The 19478-nt window shown below is 39.5% G+C and overlaps 1 protein-coding gene across 2 annotated transcripts in view; it reads left to right on the forward strand.

The window, feature by feature from the left end:
• sbf2 (SET binding factor 2) overlaps positions 1-15904 on the forward strand; it is a 119413-nt gene extending 103509 nt beyond the window's left edge. For both annotated transcript variants that reach the window (XM_057333788.1, XM_057333798.1), the window contains 11 exons: positions 30-206; positions 1384-1485; positions 3672-3857; positions 4947-5073; positions 6631-6758; positions 7500-7724; positions 13980-14087; positions 14179-14369; positions 14438-14525; positions 14607-14738; positions 14847-15904. In XM_057333788.1, coding sequence (XP_057189771.1) covers positions 30-206; positions 1384-1485; positions 3672-3857; positions 4947-5073; positions 6631-6758; positions 7500-7724; positions 13980-14087; positions 14179-14369; positions 14438-14525; positions 14607-14738; positions 14847-14945 — 1563 coding nt within the window. In that variant the 3' untranslated portion in view covers positions 14946-15904. The remainder of the gene's footprint in view (positions 1-29; positions 207-1383; positions 1486-3671; positions 3858-4946; positions 5074-6630; positions 6759-7499; positions 7725-13979; positions 14088-14178; positions 14370-14437; positions 14526-14606; positions 14739-14846) is intronic.
• Positions 15905-19478: the final 3574 nt, after the last annotated feature.

Here is a 19478-nt window from a genome sequence, read left to right on the forward strand (position 1 = left end):
AAGTTTATGCCAAATGCTTTCCATTACAGGGCTTCAAACAGGACTCGGCGCTAAACTGTGAACTGGTGCCGGTGGAGTTTGCAGACACGAGGCAGGTGAAAAGCTCCTTTAAGAAGCTTCTGAGAGCGTGTGCGCCCAGCTCGATGCCCTCAGACACGGAGGACTCCTTCCTTAAAGCCCTGGAGGAGAGTGAATGGACGGTGCAGGTCAGAGTTCACTCCTCATGCACTGTATCTTTACATTAGCATCTGCACTAGTTATTTACATTTATTATATACTGTACATACATAAAATTCAGATTTGGAGGTTAGAGTTACTTTGACTCTTATGTCAAGGCATAATACTATAATGCAATGCATTGTTTTTGGATGGCATAAGCTTAACTTTGAGTCGTTACAAATGTTAGTGGTGCATTATCATTTGTTTTATTAACAAGAGGTGCTGTGTTTAATTTATGCCTGTTAAAGGTCTAGTGTATGAAATGTAGCAGCATCTAGTGGTGAGGTTGCGAATCACCCCTCCCTTTCAAAGCACTACGGTGGCTGACACAGGACTAAGATGTCGTCACGTTTTCACTTCTTCGCCGAAGGAGATATCGTATTTACGAAATCCGCTCTGTAGAGCAGTTTGTCCGTTTAGGGCTACTGTAGAAACAACATGGCAAATTCCATGTAAGGGGAATTTGTGGTGTATGTAGATAGAAATGACTCATTCTAGGGTAATAAAACATAACGCTTCATAATGTAAAGTCTTTATACACCTCTAAAGACATAGTTATGTATGTTGCATTGCATTTCTGTCAATAGATCCTCCAAAAAACTACACATTGGACCTTTAAGCCACTGCTTTTAAACAGTGTGCCAGATCCTAAAGTATGATGTATTAAGTCTGGTGTCAAATTTTGTGAACAACTCAACTGCATTTGTATTCGAGACAAACACATCTGTATTTATCTTCAGTGACCTCTGAACACACGCACCCTGTGCTACCTTTTCACTTCCCCCTTATCGTAGCTCAGCGTGGCTTGTATGTCTCAAAGCCACCTGCAGCGATGTGAGAAAACCAGAAGCGCTTTGGCCTCTGTGACTTTGACCTTTCATAACTTTCATAGCCGAGCTGTTGTACCCTGGGAAACTCTGCGACACAAAGATGGGAAAAGTGCATGGCACAGTCAAAGCCAAACTAAAGTTGCTTACCACGCACCCGCCTGCCCCTTTGCCCCTACAAAACACCGTCTCTCATACACTAGAACAATATTATCTTGTAGGATCTCTGCCAAAACATATCAGAGCTCCTAGTCAGCAGTTAACATAACAATAAATGTACAGGAACAGCTAAACTTAGAATGTGTTTGGTTTTGTATTCTGTGTGTGTGTTTAACAGATACACAAGCTCCTGCAGTTGGCTCTGGTGGTGGTGGAGTTGTTGGATTGTGGATCATCTGTACTGGTTAGTCTTGAGGATGGTTGGGACATCACCACACAGGTGAGTGTCACATTATACGCGTGTCCTTCGTGAATGTTTCTTTCTCCTTCATTTACTGAGCTTCAAATAATAATAGCAAAGATCATAATGATAAAGTGTAAGCCACCCAATGACATTGAGAAAATAAAGAGACAGATTTCCAAAACTCTCCTAACGCCCTTTAAACCCTTCACTTGATCTCTTATTGTTAGACAAAACTAATTTCCATTTTTATTCCATTAACATTTATGCATTTGTCGTTTTTATCCAAAGCGTGTATGGAATCGAACCCATGACCTTGACCTTCACACTATACCTCTTCGGATGATGTAAACAACACTGGTTTAACGCTGGTCCAGAAGAACTTCCTGTTTCACTATATACAAATGTTTGAACAAAATACAACCAACAGAATATTTATAACCAAGTTAAAATGTTAAACAAACATCTTTAAGATAAATGCAAGATAAAAAAATTACTCATAATATGAAACCGGAAGTTCTTCTGGACCAGTGTTTACATCTTGCAAAGTGGTCTACAGGAACTTATTACAGGCAGCCCCGCCCCAAACTCACACCATTGGTTGAGCAGAAGAGCAAATGTTCACCCATCAGTGTTTCGACTTCTCAGAAGGTTTTAGTTTTCGTTAGATTTTAGTTGTCTACAGTCAACGTGTTGTGTTATTCACCTTCAACGTTTGTTTTAAATCGTCCCCATGTGTTGCAGAAGAGCGTAATTGTCACATTTTTGCAGTCGTAGCTCACATTTTCCACGCACGTTTCGATCAGCAGATTGTCGCTACAAACAGAGTTGTGTGTTTTCTGTCAACCAGGCTTGTTAAAGCTGAGCTGTTCTGTGATCAGGGCCAAAATCAAACACGTGTCCGGCAAAGATGGTCTCTTCACCACATTTTCTGCCAGTCTCTCTGTAGACCTGATCGGTCGAGTTTTGCCTACAGTAAATAGACTCCATATGTCTGGCTCTGCAGGGGAGTCGTGCTGTAATGTCACGTGAACATTGGGAGGTTTTGTGCACTTTCTGATGTTGCTTAACGTAATTTAATTTAAATAGCCCATTTAAGTCATTTGTCTGTTTAGTAATAGTATAGCTGATCCATGTTGGCATTGAGGTGCCAGTAAGAAGTCTCCACTGGATACGGGATGCCAACCTGTCAGAATTCTGTTCTTGTCAAATATTCTTGTCCACTAGGAAGGCGAAGACTGGCTTGTAACCAGGGTTAAAGTAAAACAACTTTTTGTCATACCTGCCTATAGTAAATTCAGAAAATTGAAATTATTCTTACCGGCCACAAAACTGATTTGTTGGACAAACAGGGGCAAGTCATTGTTTCACTTAAAGTGATACTTCACCCAAAAATGAAAATTCTGTCATCATTTACTCACCTTCGAGTTGTTCCAAATCTGTATAAATTTCTTTGTTCTACTATGGGAGTCAATGGGGGGCAAAATCTGTCTGGTTATAAGCATTCTTTCAAATATCTTTCTCTGTGTTCATCAGAACAAAGAAATTTATACAGACTTGGAACAACTCGAAGGTGAGTAAATGATGACAGAATTTTTGGGTGACTTTTATTATTAATTATAAAAAAATATTGTTTTAAAAAATTGTATTTTATAAAAATTATATTGTTAAATATCGGTATTATTATTATTTATTATGTTAAATGTTATTATTGTTTATTAAATATATTTGATTAGTAGTCGTATTAATATTTTTTATTTATTTATTCATTATCATTTTTGCATATTTTTGCATTACAGGGTGTTAAAGTTGGGATTTGTAAAACAAATTTTTAAGGGATAGTTCACCCAAAAATGAAAATTCGATCATAAATTACTCACTCTCTAGTTGTTCCAAACCTGTATAAAGTCCGCAAATTGTTCTTTATTTACCCGTCTCTGCCGCTGCTAGTTGCTGGCGGTCTGAACGGGGATTAGGAACAAGCCGTTTGTCGTGTCAATCCGCGCCGGGCGCGTCCGGTGTAGACAGCGTGTTATGATTTAAAAGTTGGGTTGGAACATTTTGTTTGTCTTTTATTGCTCAACTTTCTTCAGCAAGAGTCACATTATCATTCTTACACTGCACCCTTAATATTAGCCGAGTAATGTTGTAGTCCCAGGCAATAAATGCCTGCATTTGCCACATGGCATGCACTTCATGGAAATCTTCCGCTCCTCTTGTTCTAGATGGTTTCTCTCGCCCAGCTTCTCAGTGATCCGTTTTACAGGACGCTGGAAGGCTTTCAGATGCTCGTGGAGAAAGAGTGGCTGTCCTTCGGCCACAAATTCAGCCAACGCAGCAATCTGACCCCCAGCAGCCAGGGAAGCGGCTTCACCCCCCTTTTCCTCCAGTTTCTGGACTGCGTCCACCAGGCAAGTGTCCTCCTTCTACATATGTTACATATTATATATCTTCTACATAAACTATACATTAGGACAGCCACTGTGAAGCGTCCTGGTTTTTGAACCAACAACCTTCTTGCAATATTTAGTGTTGGTGGTTGGATTGACCAGTTGGGGTTATTTGGGTTTGGAAACCAAAAAGTTGTAGATTCGAACCACAGTTGTCCATAAGCCAGACACCTTTACCTCAGAGATAAATGTTCACGTTTTTGATCAAAAGTGCCTGCTCGGTATCAACCAAATTCTCTCTCACACACATTGGCCAGTATCTGCTCTTAACTTCAGATCTCACACACACCCTTCTCTTGTTCCCACCATGTTTTGTCCATGAGCTCACAGCATTCCTGCAGCATCCAGCCAGCTGAGGAGGAGGAAGAGAAAGACTCAGCTGTCAGATCGCATGTACTCGCTTTCCTTTTGCAATCCCCATGGTGGGCAAGTCATTTAGACTCTCGTTCATCTCCTCTGCCCTTTAAAATGATCGTGCACAGATGCCGATTCAACCTGCGGCCAGCGTCTTTTTGGCATCATCTCGCATCATCAGCATGTTTAGCGCAGCCGGTAAAACTGGAAAGAGGTTGCATGAAGAACGAGCTGTCCTGCATTAAAAGTGGAAGCGTAGTTGTATCCCCACCAGAGATATGCGCTCCACTCCCATGCGCTCACAAAAAACACATTGTGTGATGAAATCAAGGCGTAGAACATCTGAATGACCCAGCTGAGGAGGTCCGGCGATGTCACAGAGCTCAGAAATACAGCAAAAGCATCTGAAAATAGAAGTGTCTCATGTTGGAGGCAGTTGTTGTTTTTGCCAGGAAGTCCAGGTGGCCGAGTTGGTGAGAATTTCTCGCTCTTCTATTGAGGTCCTGCTTGGCTGCATGTTATCACATCGCGTCCCTCCCTGTTGTTATTTTTGTGCTTTTCGAATTCCATTCAAAACTGATCATTTTCTGGGCCTTTAATAAATCTTTCCATTGTCTCGCTCACATCGTTTATTCCCTGCGGCTGAGATAAGGCCAGACAGCTCCTCTGATGTGACTGATCTGATTCTCATTCCAGATTCATAACCAGCACCCTCTCGAGTTCGAGTTTAATCAATATTATCTGAAGTTTCTGGCGTATCACTGCATCTCCAACCGCTTCAAGAACTTCCTGCTGGACTCAGACTATGAACGTCTGGAGCACGGTATGTACTGTATCTGCAATTTATCGTGGTGTTTTTGGAGAAGTACGCGTTCCTCCACGATACAGTATTTATTTTTCTGTTTTACTGATGTAATTGTAAATGTTTTTCAAACAAACTTATTACAGCAGACATGTGACCACCAATCTAAAATGTTTTACATTTATGCATTTGACAGATGCTTTCATAGACGGTTTCATGCACCTGGCCCAAAGTTAACTTCCGGTCTGTATTTGGTTATCGGTCTGGCTAGTGGCTAGTAATATAACATTTTATTTTATATTTATAATCATTTATAATTAAATTAAATTAAATTAAATTAAATTACTCAACAGTTAGTGATTTATTGCAGAGGTCTACCGGAAGTTAAGTTTGGGCCACATAACGTTTGTTTATGTTGTCGCTGCTGAAACCATCTATAAGTAGAGAGCAAAAGTGATGTCCAACTTTGGAAAATTGATGTCTTCGACCTTTATTCAAATATATTATTAAAGATGTGTTGCAATTCCAAGCACACGTCAATCTTACCATAAAAAAATAATTTTTACAAAGGTTTTCACCATACTGATCGCTCAGATCAGGGTTGCCAAATCTGCATGACAACACTAGCCCAATGGCCAATCAAAACTATATGTTGTGGTTTAAATAACCATGGGAGGTCTTACTTAAAGTTTTTAAAGCAGGTCACATCCATAACGGTCCATATTCCTTATAATGGGCACATGAAAATTAAACTATAATAAAAAAAATTGTTCTATGAAGAGCCATACTTCTCCATTTTTGGGGTTTATTGCTTGTGGTTTGTGCATTATAATTCACAGAAGTCCTACAAAGTATGTTGTTTCTCAGTAACATGCATGCTTTTTTGTCACAACGCATGTATATTTCCCTTTTTTAAAATAAAAAACTGTTTTTTATGACTAGACTAGGGGTTTGGAAAAATATAAACAGATGGTTTGTTATAGTGGTAATAAATACATTCTCGAAAGTTTATATTAAAGTTTTGACTAAAAAGTTACATCCATAACACTGGAATCGCCCATATGCTCACTTTTTTGTATATTAGAATAAAACCCATATTCCTTGATATGCTGTAGTTTGCCAAATAATTTTGTCATATAAAGTCTTTAAAAGTACTCATTCGGTATTTAATTCAACCTGGTGGAGCATTTACATTTATGCATTTGGTTGACGCTTTTATCCAAAGCGACTTACATTGCATTATACTATACTTTTTTTCTAATTATGTGCAATCCCTGGGATCAAACCCATGACCTTGGTGTTGCTAGCGCCATACTCTAACCACTGAGCAACGGGAAAGCTACGATAAAAGCAAATATTGAAAAAATATATATGTCCCCTGAACATCACTTTTGGCCGCTGACGTGTGTGTTCCCTTAACCTACAACACATTTTGCTACGTACTGTAACCATGACCTAAACGGTGTTTTTTATTTAACGCTGCTAGTCTTCTCCGACTCATCCTGTGATATTTTGTTTCACACCTGATTGTGTTACCTCCTGCATTAACAATCGCTTCTTTGTGTCTTCTCACCAAAGGCACATTGTTCGAGGATAAAGGAGACAAACAATCCAAAAAAGGAATCTGTATCTGGGAGTTTATCAACCGCATGCATCGCAGGACCCCTCTGTTCTTCAACTACCTGTACAGCCCATCAGAGACGGAGGTAAAGAGTTTCTCTGAGGTATCAGACAGCTCCAATGGCTTTTACCCCGGTGCACTCTGTTGGGAAGGGATGTTGACTTACTAGTCTCAAATATGTTGACGTCTTCTCCCAGATCACAGACAGTGAGCCATAGTTTGCCACGATTGCAAAACAGCCTCGGTGACCTTATAAAGCAGTCTCGTCGCATCTCAATCAGGTTGCCAAGGTCTGGCAAAACAAAGTTTGAATGGGCTGGGTTTGGTCGTAAAAGAAGCCTCTCTACCTCGCATGTCCGGTTTTATAATGAGACATGATGATTCTTGTGCAAGTCACGTTGATGTTTACTGCTCTCCAGACGCATGGGGCTAAAGCTTCAATTCCAGGCTGTGAGTTAAAGGAGGACAAGCTTGTCTTTTAACGGCGGGTCATCTCCTCACGTTCTTCTAATGAGGGGGAATCAGTGTAGTGTGACTCATATTGCGAGAGAAAAACATCTGATGGAGTTTAAGGAGAGCAAAGTTTACAACCGTAGACATTAGTCGGACGGCAGAACGTTGTAATGTCTTACTTAGATGTTAAGTACTCAATGAGTTTTCTTTAAGAACTAGTAATGCATTTACATTTACGCATTTGCCAGCACCACACTCAAATCCTAAATTAAATGGTGTCAAAAAAGTCACAATTAATGCTTTTTCTGGATGTCCTGAATATTGTGTATACGTATGTGTGACAAATAAAAGACTGACTTTTCTGTTTTCATAGCCAGTGTTAAAGCCAATGATCTCCATCCCCAATCTGACGACATGGGAGTTCTTCACGGGAGAGACTCTGTCCACCGGCCCGTCTTACGACTGGTGCATGATCTCCACGCGCTCACAGAACGCAGAAGAGTCAGACACCATCGCCACCACCAAGAGAAGAATCGTCTGGCCGTGTTATAGCAGCGTGAGCCGCGCTCAGCCCGACGTGATCACCAAACTGTTGGCTGTGAGTCCACACGTCTTTATCCTTTTTTAATTGCAGCTTGTGTCTGAAACGTAAAGCTGCTGTCAGTCTAAACAGGAAGTCGCCTGCTATGGTTTCAGACAGGCTTTGAAGACATCACAACATCACATCTATAGTTGCATTATAAATTCAGAGATTTAGATGATATATTAGAAATATTAAATATTACTTTACTACGATGTTTATTTATCATCACAAATTGGGTCATAAGTTGATCAAAAGTTGACATTTATAAATAAAGTTACTCGTTAGCCCAGTGGTTCTCAAACTGGGGGCCGTGGCCCCCTGGGGGACCCCAAGATGGATCCAGGGGGGCCACATATTTTGTGGCATTTTAGGAAATATAGAAATTTATCATAAATTTTATGAAATCAAACATAAAAAAAATAAGCCCACCAACCAAAATAATTGATGTTCCAGGACTGTATAACTGAATATGTTTTTGGTTTAATTAAAATTCTAAAATTATAAGTCTTTATTTGGGGTGGGGGGCACTAAACGATGCACCCTACACAAAGGGGGCCTTACAACAAAAATGTTTGAGAACCACTGCATTAGCCTACGGCTTCATTACACATTTTGTAGGATTTCTACCAATCACCAAACCGCAGAGGATTGTGGGATTTTTAAGAGACACCTATGCTACCTATAAAGTATGCTTTTACACAAACATTAGATTTGGGTGTCACATTTCCTTCCTACAGAAAACAAGTTTATTCAAGTGTGCGATTAGTGTTATTTTAAACTACATATACAGTGTGCTCCACTATTATTGGCACCCTTGGTAAATATGAGCAAAGAAGGCTGTAAAAAATAAATCTGCATTGTTTCTCCTTTTTATCTTTTATTTAAAAAATCTACAATATTCCAACATTTCATTAAAGTAAAACAATTAGAAGTGGGGGAATCTAACATTATGAAAAAAAAAAATTCTCTTATACACCCTGGTCACAATTATTGGCACCCTTAGAAATTCTTATGAGTAAAATGTCTCCCAAGTATATTCCCATTGATATTTACATTTTCTTGGCACACCAAGGTGACTAGAAACATGATGTTGTCCAGTCATGACTTCTTGTTGCACAGGAGAATAAATATTAGTAACACACAGCCCAAACCCCCTTAATCATTTATCACAATGAGTAAAACCAAAGAATATAGTTCTGATGTGCAATACAGTTCTGTTGAGCTGCACAAAATACAAAATGGCTTTAAGGAAAAAGTTAAAACAATACAAATCTGATTTCCAACATCAGGGCAATGATCAAGAAGTTTTAATGGACTGGAGATGTTGAAAATCAGCTTGAAACAGGATGTGTGTCTATATTGTCTTAATGCACAATGAGGAGAAGAATTTGAGTGACCAAACACTCTTCAAAGAGCACAGATGGAAAATTGCAGTAATCAGTTTAATTTTGGGGTCAAAAAGCATTTAATAAAAATAAAGGAAAACTGCACCTCCTTCACCACAAGTTGTTTGGGACACTGTTCAAGAAACAAATCTTCTGCTCTCATGTAAAAACAAACACCATATTAATCTGCCATACTGGAACTTCAACCAGGACTGGGGTCTATGGCCATATGGAATGAAATAGAGTTTTTGGCAGCAATAACACAAGATAGGTTTGGGGCACACAGGGATAAAAGAATGCCCTATGTCCACAGTTAAATATGTCGCCAGATCTTCATTGTTGTGAACCTACTTTTATACCAGAGGTCCTGGACATCTTCTTCAGATACATGGCGTCATGTTTTATATCAAATACCAACAAATATAAAATCTAAATCTGACTTGCTCTTATAGAAATATTATAATGGGTCGTGGTTAGACCTTCCATCAGCACACATGGACACTGAACGCAAAATCAAGATCCTGCCATAGCCATCCCAGTTCCCTGATCTGAACACTATAGAAAATGAGTGGGATGAACTGGAGATAAGAGAGCACCGACATTTAAAGGATCTTAAAGTGGCAGTCCGTAAGTTTTTGTTCATTAAAAAGGAACTAAAACCAATTATTGAGCAAGTACATGAAAGAACGGTGTTTAAAACTGTGTCGTTACCCTTGCTGGATTCACCACAGAAAGCTTGTAATAATGGTTTGTAATTTTCCTTGTCGGGTAGTGTTTCTCAGGAAATCCTTATTTGGTGTCTTTCGTCTATGCGTCATTTCGTCACATTCGTGAACAGAACGAAGAGGATCCGGCTGCTAGCCTGCGTGTGGATGCTGCGGGTGACGGGTAGCATTGAACACAGAACATTTTTCTTGGAAACTTTTAGTATTATTTGTGGCGGCGTTTAGTACTTTTACTTTTAAAAGCCAAGCAGCGCTGACATCTGGGGATTCATCAGTTGTGAAAACCAAGAAAGTACGAACTGATGAGCATTTACGAAGAAAAAGGGAATGTGAAAGGATGATAAATGTAACTTAAGCCCTATTCGCACGGGATTAGTATCATCTGGGGACCTCGTGTGATTTAGAAATTACCTCCCCGCATCTGTATTTCGTGGGCGCACTCGCACGGGATAAGTGAAGCCTGTGATTTTACTCAAAAATGCAGACTTATTTTCCAGGAAGTGATGACAAGGCTTTGCGTATAGTTTATGTATATATAGTTGTGTTGTGTATAATGATATATGACTGTACCTGTCAGCATTTGAGACCCGCGATCGCGGATCTTCTGTCCGGTTCGCGTTAAGGGAGACTCCCGGCCAAAACGGCAGTGTTGGCAGTTATGGATATGACCCAGCACCCGAAATAATATCAAAACACTTCAACACAGCCTCCATTTGCACTATTTGGGTCTGTTTATGTTCTTATGTGTTTCGTGTTGTATCATCTGCCATGTTATCTGTTATGTTTATTATGCGCTACTGAAGTACAGTGAAGATTCTCACCCGTGCACTGTCACAGGCCGCACGTGACATACGACTCAAAACATCAGACTTATCCGCGCAGTTGAGCAGTGCCGAATCACAACTCACGTAAAGAAATACCTCTGCACATCACTTGCAGTAGCAATCACAAACTGAGATGGCGACAAAGAGGCCATTCTGACGGACTGCCACTTTAAGAAATTCTGTATATAGGTATGGACTCGGATGACTTGCCATATATTCTCAAACCTCATCAGACATAAAAGAAAAGACTCAGAGCTGTTTTTCATGCAAATGGAGGTTGCAGAACGTTTTGAATAAAAGGGTGCCAATAATTGTGACCAGGGTGTATTATAAAAAAAAAATTCATAATGTTATATTCCCCCAACTTCAAATTGTTTTACTTAAATGAAATGTTGGAAATTGTAGATTTTTTTAATAAAAGATCAAACGGAAAAACAATGCATAATTTATTTTTACAGCCTTCTTTGCTCATATTTACCAAGGGTGCCAATAATAGTGGAGGGCACTGTAAGAAAGTACACTTAAACGGATAGTTCATCAAAAAATGAAAATGATTTTATCATTTCCTTGCCCTCGTGTTGTTCCAAACCTGTATGACTTTCTTTCTTCTGCAGAACACAAGAAGATATTTTGAAGAACGTTGGTAACCAAACAGTACTGGCCCCCATTGACTTCCATTTTACAGACTCAAACATTTTTTTTAAATATCTTGTTTTGTGTTCCACAGAAGTGTTTGTGTTTCTTCTGTGTTCACAGAAGAAAGAGTCATATACAGACCTGTCTCTCTCCTCCCATTTATTGCAAAAACACTTGAAAGGGCAGCTGTCAACCAGGTGTCCTCCTACCTATCCCAGAATAAACTACTGGATGACAAGCAGTCTGGCTTCAAAACAAACCACTCCACTGAGACTGCACTGCTATCGGTCACAGAAACACTGCGGCTAGCCAAGGCGGAATCTAACTCCTCGGTCCTGGTTCTGCTAGACCTATCTGCAGCGTTTGACACTGTCAATCACCAGATACTGCTAGCAACCCTGTCATCTCTAGGAATCTCAGGCACTCCTCTCCGCTGGCTCAAATCCTACCTCTCCGGCAAATCCTTCAGGGTGTCATGGAGGGGCTCGCTGTCCACTGCTCACCACACGATCACTGGGGTCCCTCAGGGATCGGTGCTTGGACCGCTGCTTTTTTCCATCTACACGACATCCTTGGGACCCATCATACGGGCACACGGCTTCTCGTATCACTGTTATGCTGACGACACCCAGATCTACATCTCGTTTCACCCAGACGATACCACTGTAGCAGCTCGCATTACAGCCTGCCTAGAAGACATCTCAGCTTGGATGAAAGAGCATCACCTCCAGCTGAACCCTGCCAAGACAGAACTACTCGTGTTTCCGGCACACCCCACGGTGCAACACGATCTCACCATCCAACTTGGCTATATCACTATCACTCCTTCCAAAACAGCCAGGAACCTCAGAGTCATATTTGATGAACAGCTGTACTTCAATGATCACATTGCAAAGACAACGCAGTCATGCCGATATGCCTTATTCAACATTAGAAAGGTTAGACCCTATCTCACTGAGCATGCGGCACAACTCCATGTCCAGGCCCTGGTGATCTCAAGGTTGGACTACTGCAATGCTCTCCTTGCTGGTCTTCCTGCAAAGGCTATCAAACCGCTCCAGCTGGTTCAGAATGCAGCAGCACGCCTCGTCTTCCAACAACCCAAAAGGGCTCAAGTGACACCCCTTTTCATCTCTCTCCACTGGCTACCGGTTGAAGCCCGTATCAGATTCAAGTCACTAATGCTTGCTTACAGGACTATCACTGGACCTGCACCGGCATACTTTCACACCCTCCTACACCCCATCAAGAACCCTGCGGTCAGCAAACCAGCGGCGTCTTGTATTGCCTTCTCATATGGGCAGTAAATCGCTTTCCCGCTCATTCTCCTTCACAACTCCTTCCTGGTGGAACACTCTTCCTAGCTCAGTCCGGTCAACCACATCTCTCACAACATTCAAAAAACTACTTAAAACCCATCTCTTCTGTGAATACTTGACAGAAAAATGAAAAAAACTAACCCTCTCTCTTTCTCTCAACAGGTAGTGGTCTAGCTTTTGTTGATAATAGTAACTTTGGATTAGCACCTATTGTATTATTGCTCCTGTATGACATATCACTTATTGCTCCCTGAACTCTCTGTAAGTCACTTTGGATAAAAGCGTCTGCTAAATGACTAAATGTAAATGTAATTATACATGTTTTAAATGACATTAGGGTGGAAAAAATGATGATATCATTTTTTTGTTTGTTTATGTTTTTGGGGGGAGGGTGAACTATCTCTTTAAGTCTACTTTTGAGCACTTCTCTATTATGTACTTTTCAGTTGAGTCAAAAATGTACTACTGTTACACTACAAGAAGTACACTTCTATAAATTAAAAATAGGCCAATTTAGTGCAAGTAAAATTGAAATGGTACACTTTCAAGTATACTAGGACTAGTAGTTACTTCATAAAACATCCTTAAAAAAGTGACCTGATGTGTATGGCCAAGTATGGAGTCCCATACTCGGAATTTGTGCTCTGCATTTTACCCATCCAAGTTCACACACACAGCAGTGAGTAACACACACACCCGGAGCAGTGGGCAGCCATTTTTTTTTTGCTGCGGCACCCGGTAAGCAGTTGGGGGTTTGGTGCCTTGCTCAAGGGTCTCACCTCAGTCGTGGTATTAAAGGTGGAAGAAAGCACTGGTCATTAACTGCCGCAGCAAAAATAAAAAGCATTGAAAAAAATGCATAAATGTAAAAAAACGGTAAGATTTTTATGCATTAAGGTCACTACAATGGACAGCAGTATCACTTCAAACAAAAACAAATGCAAACTATCAACTAAACCGAATGTTTGTGTAAAAGCATACTTTATAAGTAGCATAGGTGTCTCTTAAATCCCACAATCCTGTGCGGTTTGGTGATTGGTAGAAATCCTACAAAATGTGTAATGAAGCGGCAACTAGTAACTTTATTTATAAATGTCAACTTTTGATCAACTTATGACCCAATTTGTGATGATAAATAAACATCGTAGTAACGTAATATTTAACTAAATCTCTGAATTTATACTTTAACATAAACCCTGTGTGAAACCATAAGAGGTGACTTCCTGTTTAGACTGACAGCAGCTTTAGGTTGTGTCTGAAACATTATTGAAGGTGGAAGAAAGCGCTGGCCATTAACTCCCCCCACCCACAATCCCTGCTGCTGGGACTCGAAAATTTGAAAAAGAGATTTTTGAAAAGATATGAATCGATGTGTTTGCAGGACATCGGGAGGCTGGAGGGGGAACTGGGACAGCCGTCGGATCCGTGGCACATCACTCTGGAGAAGGTGCGAGACAGCATCCAGGAAGACCTCAAACAGGAAGGCAATGTAAATACCTTCCTCTGTTTTTATTCCCCTTGTTTCGTCACAAATGTGTCATATTGCTTATTCCTGCACCTTATCTAACCTCATCTCTTAGCTGCGAAAGGATTCGACATCCATCTCTGGCCTGGTCCACACTCCTAACCTGCAGGTTTATCATCGACGCTCTATGTTACACCTACCCGACAGCGACCTGGTAGAGGACAGCAGCCCCACCGCAGTCAACGGAGTGAATCGCAGGGCAGCCACGCTTTACAATCAGTTTAACCCAAAGAATGAAGACAACAGGTAAGCGTGACAGACGTACACATTCAAACCGGTGTTCTTTTTGACATGCATCTTTTTCATTCATATAGATCATTTGAGGGAATCCTGTACAAGCGAGGAGCATTACTTAAAGCTTGGAAAGCCCGGTGGTTTGTTTTGGACGTAACCAAACATCAGGTATGCCATTCATTTACTCCTCGTTTTATTTTTTCATGTCATGGTGTTGTGTACATCTTAAAAATGACTCGCTCTCTCTAGTTGAGATATTATGAGACGGATGAGGACACAAACTGTCGGGGTTTCATAGATCTGGCAGAGGTGGAGTCTGTTTTGGTTGCGACGCCAACCATAGGAGCCCCTAAACACGTCAGCGAAAAAGCTTTCTTTGATGTGAGTTCTCCATCCTTCTCTAAGCAATGAAGTACACTGTATCCATTAGTACTACACTATATTATATCTCTCGGGTTTATTTCATCTCAGACTTTTTTGTCCCTTCAGCTGAAGACCACTAAACGGGTGTATAACTTCTGCGCAGCGGACGCTCAGAGCGCTCAACAGTGGATTGATAAGATCCAGAGCTGCATCTCGGATGCTTGAAGGCCTTTTCTCCACCTCTCTCGCCGCGGGGAGATTCACTGTGCAATTTCGAGAACCATAGTAAAGCCTTCAGTGCCTGTCGTAAATCCAGAAGACCTCTGAGAGACGACTGAAAGACTCACATCCTGAGCTCAGGGTTAATGACTGGAAGTTTGTTTACGGGTGGAAGTGATTCTCCTGAGGTCGGTTGAACAAACGCTACATGCAGGTGAGACGAAGCAATAGCACTCATTCTTAAACTCGGGGTTCAGAGGTGCGTTCTGAAAAAACAAAACCTGATGAATACGCGTAGAAAGAAGCACAACGTTTAAAAGGCAAATAATTTGCACTTGATGATATGCACTCCGTACAAAGCAGATTTATAATGGCGTAAACAACTAGGCATTACGTTTTAACTACATAGAAAAGTCTAAGAGCAAGTCTGTGTGCAAAGTATTTTTTTCTATAAACGTTTTTTCAGTATGGATGTTTTAACTGAGTTGTTGTCGTTGTTTTGTAAATTATTTTTTAATCAATACAAGAGTATTGGTGTGAACTGAGATTTGTGTAAATACCGGTTACATTTAATGTTGTTATACTCTATTGAATATGTTTTTCTTACCTTTTAGTCTAACTTGAAATAAAAACACTCCTATTTATACTCGTGATAATTGACGGACCAAGTAAAGCACTTCTGTGTCGGATGGCTGTGTTTTATATGAAGGGAAGAACACTATATTTCGCCATTCTGTATGGGGTCGTGCTTTTTTTAACATATTTGTTTTGTTGGTGTATCTGTCAAGTTTTAAGAAGCAAAACAAAAAAAATCAGACAAGGTGTCTGTTACTGAAACTTTAAAAGATGTTACTGTATGTGACTGTACTTTGTGATGCCACTAACGTTGTTTGATTTGTTTACTGTTTTGCTTACATTTGGTTTTTCTTTCATATTTTGCTTTTGAAATAAATTTTCTGAATATTTTGGGGAGTGGACATGACTTTTATCCAAAGCTAGTGCATTTCAGTTTACCCGTTAAGATCTATATATTTCATTTTTACATTGACTTCCGGTATATGGACACAAAACCACTGAGACATAAAATGAGACATTTAAATTATGTGAGGGTGAATAAATGATTTTAACTAAATATTAGATTAATCGCGATTAATAACTTTTTTACATATGTCTGTGTACTGTGCATATTACTTTTGTATTTATAAACGCATACACGTACACATAGATGTATACATATTTAGGAAATATTTACATTTGTTCATTTATAGTTACCAATCATTTAAATTATATATAAATGTTTATATTTTATACTTTTCTTAAATATATGAATGTATGTTGTTATTTTTATAAATACAAAATGAATATGCACAGTACACAGACATACTGTATATTATGTAAACACAAACTTTTATTCTGGATGCGATTAATCGCGATTATACTACAGTAGTTGTCTATCAGAGTTATTAAAGTTTTGTTTTTAGTTTTATTGTAGTTTTACTAATATTTTAAATTAGCTTTATTTTGAGATTTTTAGTTTTTATGTTAATTTTAGTTTTGTTCTATGCTTTTGTCATTTTATTATTAATTTATTTTTTATGTTGCAATATAAAATTAATTCATTTTTATTCGTTTTATTTTTAGGTTTTTTATATTTTTATTATTTTTTTGTTTATTATTGTAATTGTAGTGCCTTAAACTTATTTCAGTTTATTTCTGAGGCAAAATCTAACTTTTTTGTTTAGTGTAAGTATTTCCAATCATTTTTAGGCCAATATTTGATTTGATTTTCAATAAAGTTGAAAACTTTTTTTAGTTAACTAAAATAACCTCGTTGTCTATAATGTAACTTCATACAGTGCACCATGGCAGACAAAGAATCAAAAACACACGAGTCACGACACATGGCTACTAAAATGGTAAATAAGAGGCAACCTAAATGTGTTCACACAGTAATCATAATAGCAGGAAACGCTATCACATGCGAAGAAAAACACGTTCATGGAATTGAAGGGACAACTTACATAATGCATTTAAGTCCAAGCGGAAATTCGTTCCGATGGTGTTTCATGAATGAGGCCCACAGAGCATTGTATCCATGTGAGGAAACCGCTGCTCTCCAAAACATCAAGCTGTTACTGTTAAAGAATGCTTCGTGGCAATAATTCCTCAACAAACAAAAATGTTAGAGGCCTGAGCGGTTCAACTAAGAACATCATCAGTAGATTACGCATGTCAGTTTACTGAACATGATACACAGCGTGATCGGGCCGCAGCCAATCATCTGTAATACATATGCCCACAAACATGACAACATCATGGCTCTGAATGGAGCGTCTCCTTCCTCTCGTGATAACATGTTTAGAGATCAGCATCACAGCCAAGCGTTCTCGCTTGCAGTAATGAGAGTAAATGAGGATAATAACAGGGCCGCAGGCGCCTTTGAGGCGAGACATGGCTGCGCCTCTGAAGCGAGTCAGCTCGAGGGGAAAAGCTGATGGGATTGAGAGTTGCGAGAGCAACGGGGACGTGCATTTGGGCTCGTGCTCCCCGCTGACTTGTATTGAGAGCAGGTGTTGGCCTAGATGAACATCTGGACATGGGCCGTCTTACAATTCTCTCCAAATATAGATGCCTCCTGGACTGGAGGATTCGAGAGGGAATGAGCGGAAGAGGGAATCCCTCCAGAATGTCTGGAATGGGACAAATGGGATATCTGGAGGACTTCACGGTTAAATGGTCCTTTGAGTGAATCCGTGAGGGTTAAAATAACGTTTGTTCTTAGGAATTCTTTGAAATTTCTTAAACATTAGGATGCTATATAAAGAATGCTTTTTTTTACAATGTGCATGTTATCACGAGTGATCATTGTTTATTCGTTGTTCATATTCGACTGTCTGAAATGCCTCAGATTCTCGTTGGCAACCGGCAAACAGCAGATGTTCATGTCTAAACGCTAGACAAGTGCTTGATGACCGACAAATCGGCAATGTTAACAATGCAAGTGTGAAAAGAGCATGAAGAATGGGGATTACATGTAGGCCGCATGCAGAATGCGCTGGTATGAGGAACACATCTGTCCTAAAGATAGGTCACCATCATTCCGCTTCCTGTTATCACAATCAATAGAATAAAACAATAGAAATTCTCAACCCACAGCACTGCACAGTTTGCATGTCTTCTCTCATCTAACACCTGATTCAAATGATCAGTTCATTAACGAACTGCGAGGTCTGAATCGGGTCTTAAACATCCTAACATCAAACAAAGCACCTGTATGTGATTTTGAAGTCAACCTGAATTGGAGTTCAACTCTGCAGGAGACTGGCCCTCCAGGATTGTGTTGTACACAACTCAGTGTAGGGAAAGTAGTCTCTATTCCAAGATGATTTCATTTTTAATTCGTTACATTTACAGTATACTATAGCACTTTTCTGGGTACTCAAATCGCTTTACATGTAAGAGGGGAATCTCCTCAATTGATCCTCCTCATGATGTGATGGCATCCATAATGCGCCAGAATGCCCACCACACACCAGCTTATTGGTGGAGAGGAGACATTAGGAGGCCATGATGTATAGAGGCGAATGGGCGAATTTGGCCAGGATGCCGGGGTTACACCCCTACTTTTATTCGAAGCACATCCTGGGATTTTTAATGACCACAGAGAGTCAGGACCTCGGTTAAACGTCTCATCCGAAGGAAGGTGCTTTTTTACAGTACCGTGTCCCCTTCGCTATACTGGGGCATTAGGACCCACACAGACCACATGGTGAGCACCCCCTGCTGGCCTCACACCTCAGTTATTGAACCGGAAAGATACTTTAATATTGTTTATTTTTCCCAAAAAATGTTTACAAAGTATTTTAAAGATTTTAAAGATTGGGATTATTTATTGTGGCTTTACCATGCCATTATTTTTATCATTGTTAAAACTGGGGCTGCACAAATATTAAAATAAAGTGCAATATGTAATATATTGTTTTTTAGTATTCGTTTTTTAAATTAATTATATTTATAAAATATATTAAAAAATGTCAAATTAACCAACATAAATGTTTCACGTTCCTTTGGAGAGAAAGCATTACTAATTAAATCTCACCTTAACAAAAACAAACCAAAGCCTATAAAACTAAATTATTCAATATGCTCAGTTGAGGTTTCTTAAATGCATAACTTTCGTAACTTTTTTCAACAGGTGTTTGTGAAATTTACAAAACTTCAGCAGAGCTTATTGAAAATGTTACTTGCAGCAAATCAATAGAAACCATTTGTTATTCAAAGAACCTATTACTCAGTGTTTCACAAAAGAATAACTATAGCTATAAATAGTCTCAAGAAACTTTTTCGACCACAAAGAACCTTTTATGCCACAAAGGTTCTGCAAATGTTAAAAGTTCTTGATAGAACAAGCACACATCTCCAGAATGAAAGCGTTTTAGAAACTTTTCTTTTTAAGAGTGTATGCATATTGTGATATTTTGATCGTTTCATTGATACATTGATGCAACACATATTCCAAACTAAACTTCCAGTAGACCT

The sequence above is a fragment of the Triplophysa rosa genome, linkage group LG1, assembly GCF_024868665.1.
Source record: "Triplophysa rosa linkage group LG1, Trosa_1v2, whole genome shotgun sequence".
NCBI classification, from domain to species: domain Eukaryota; kingdom Metazoa; phylum Chordata; class Actinopteri; order Cypriniformes; family Nemacheilidae; genus Triplophysa; species Triplophysa rosa.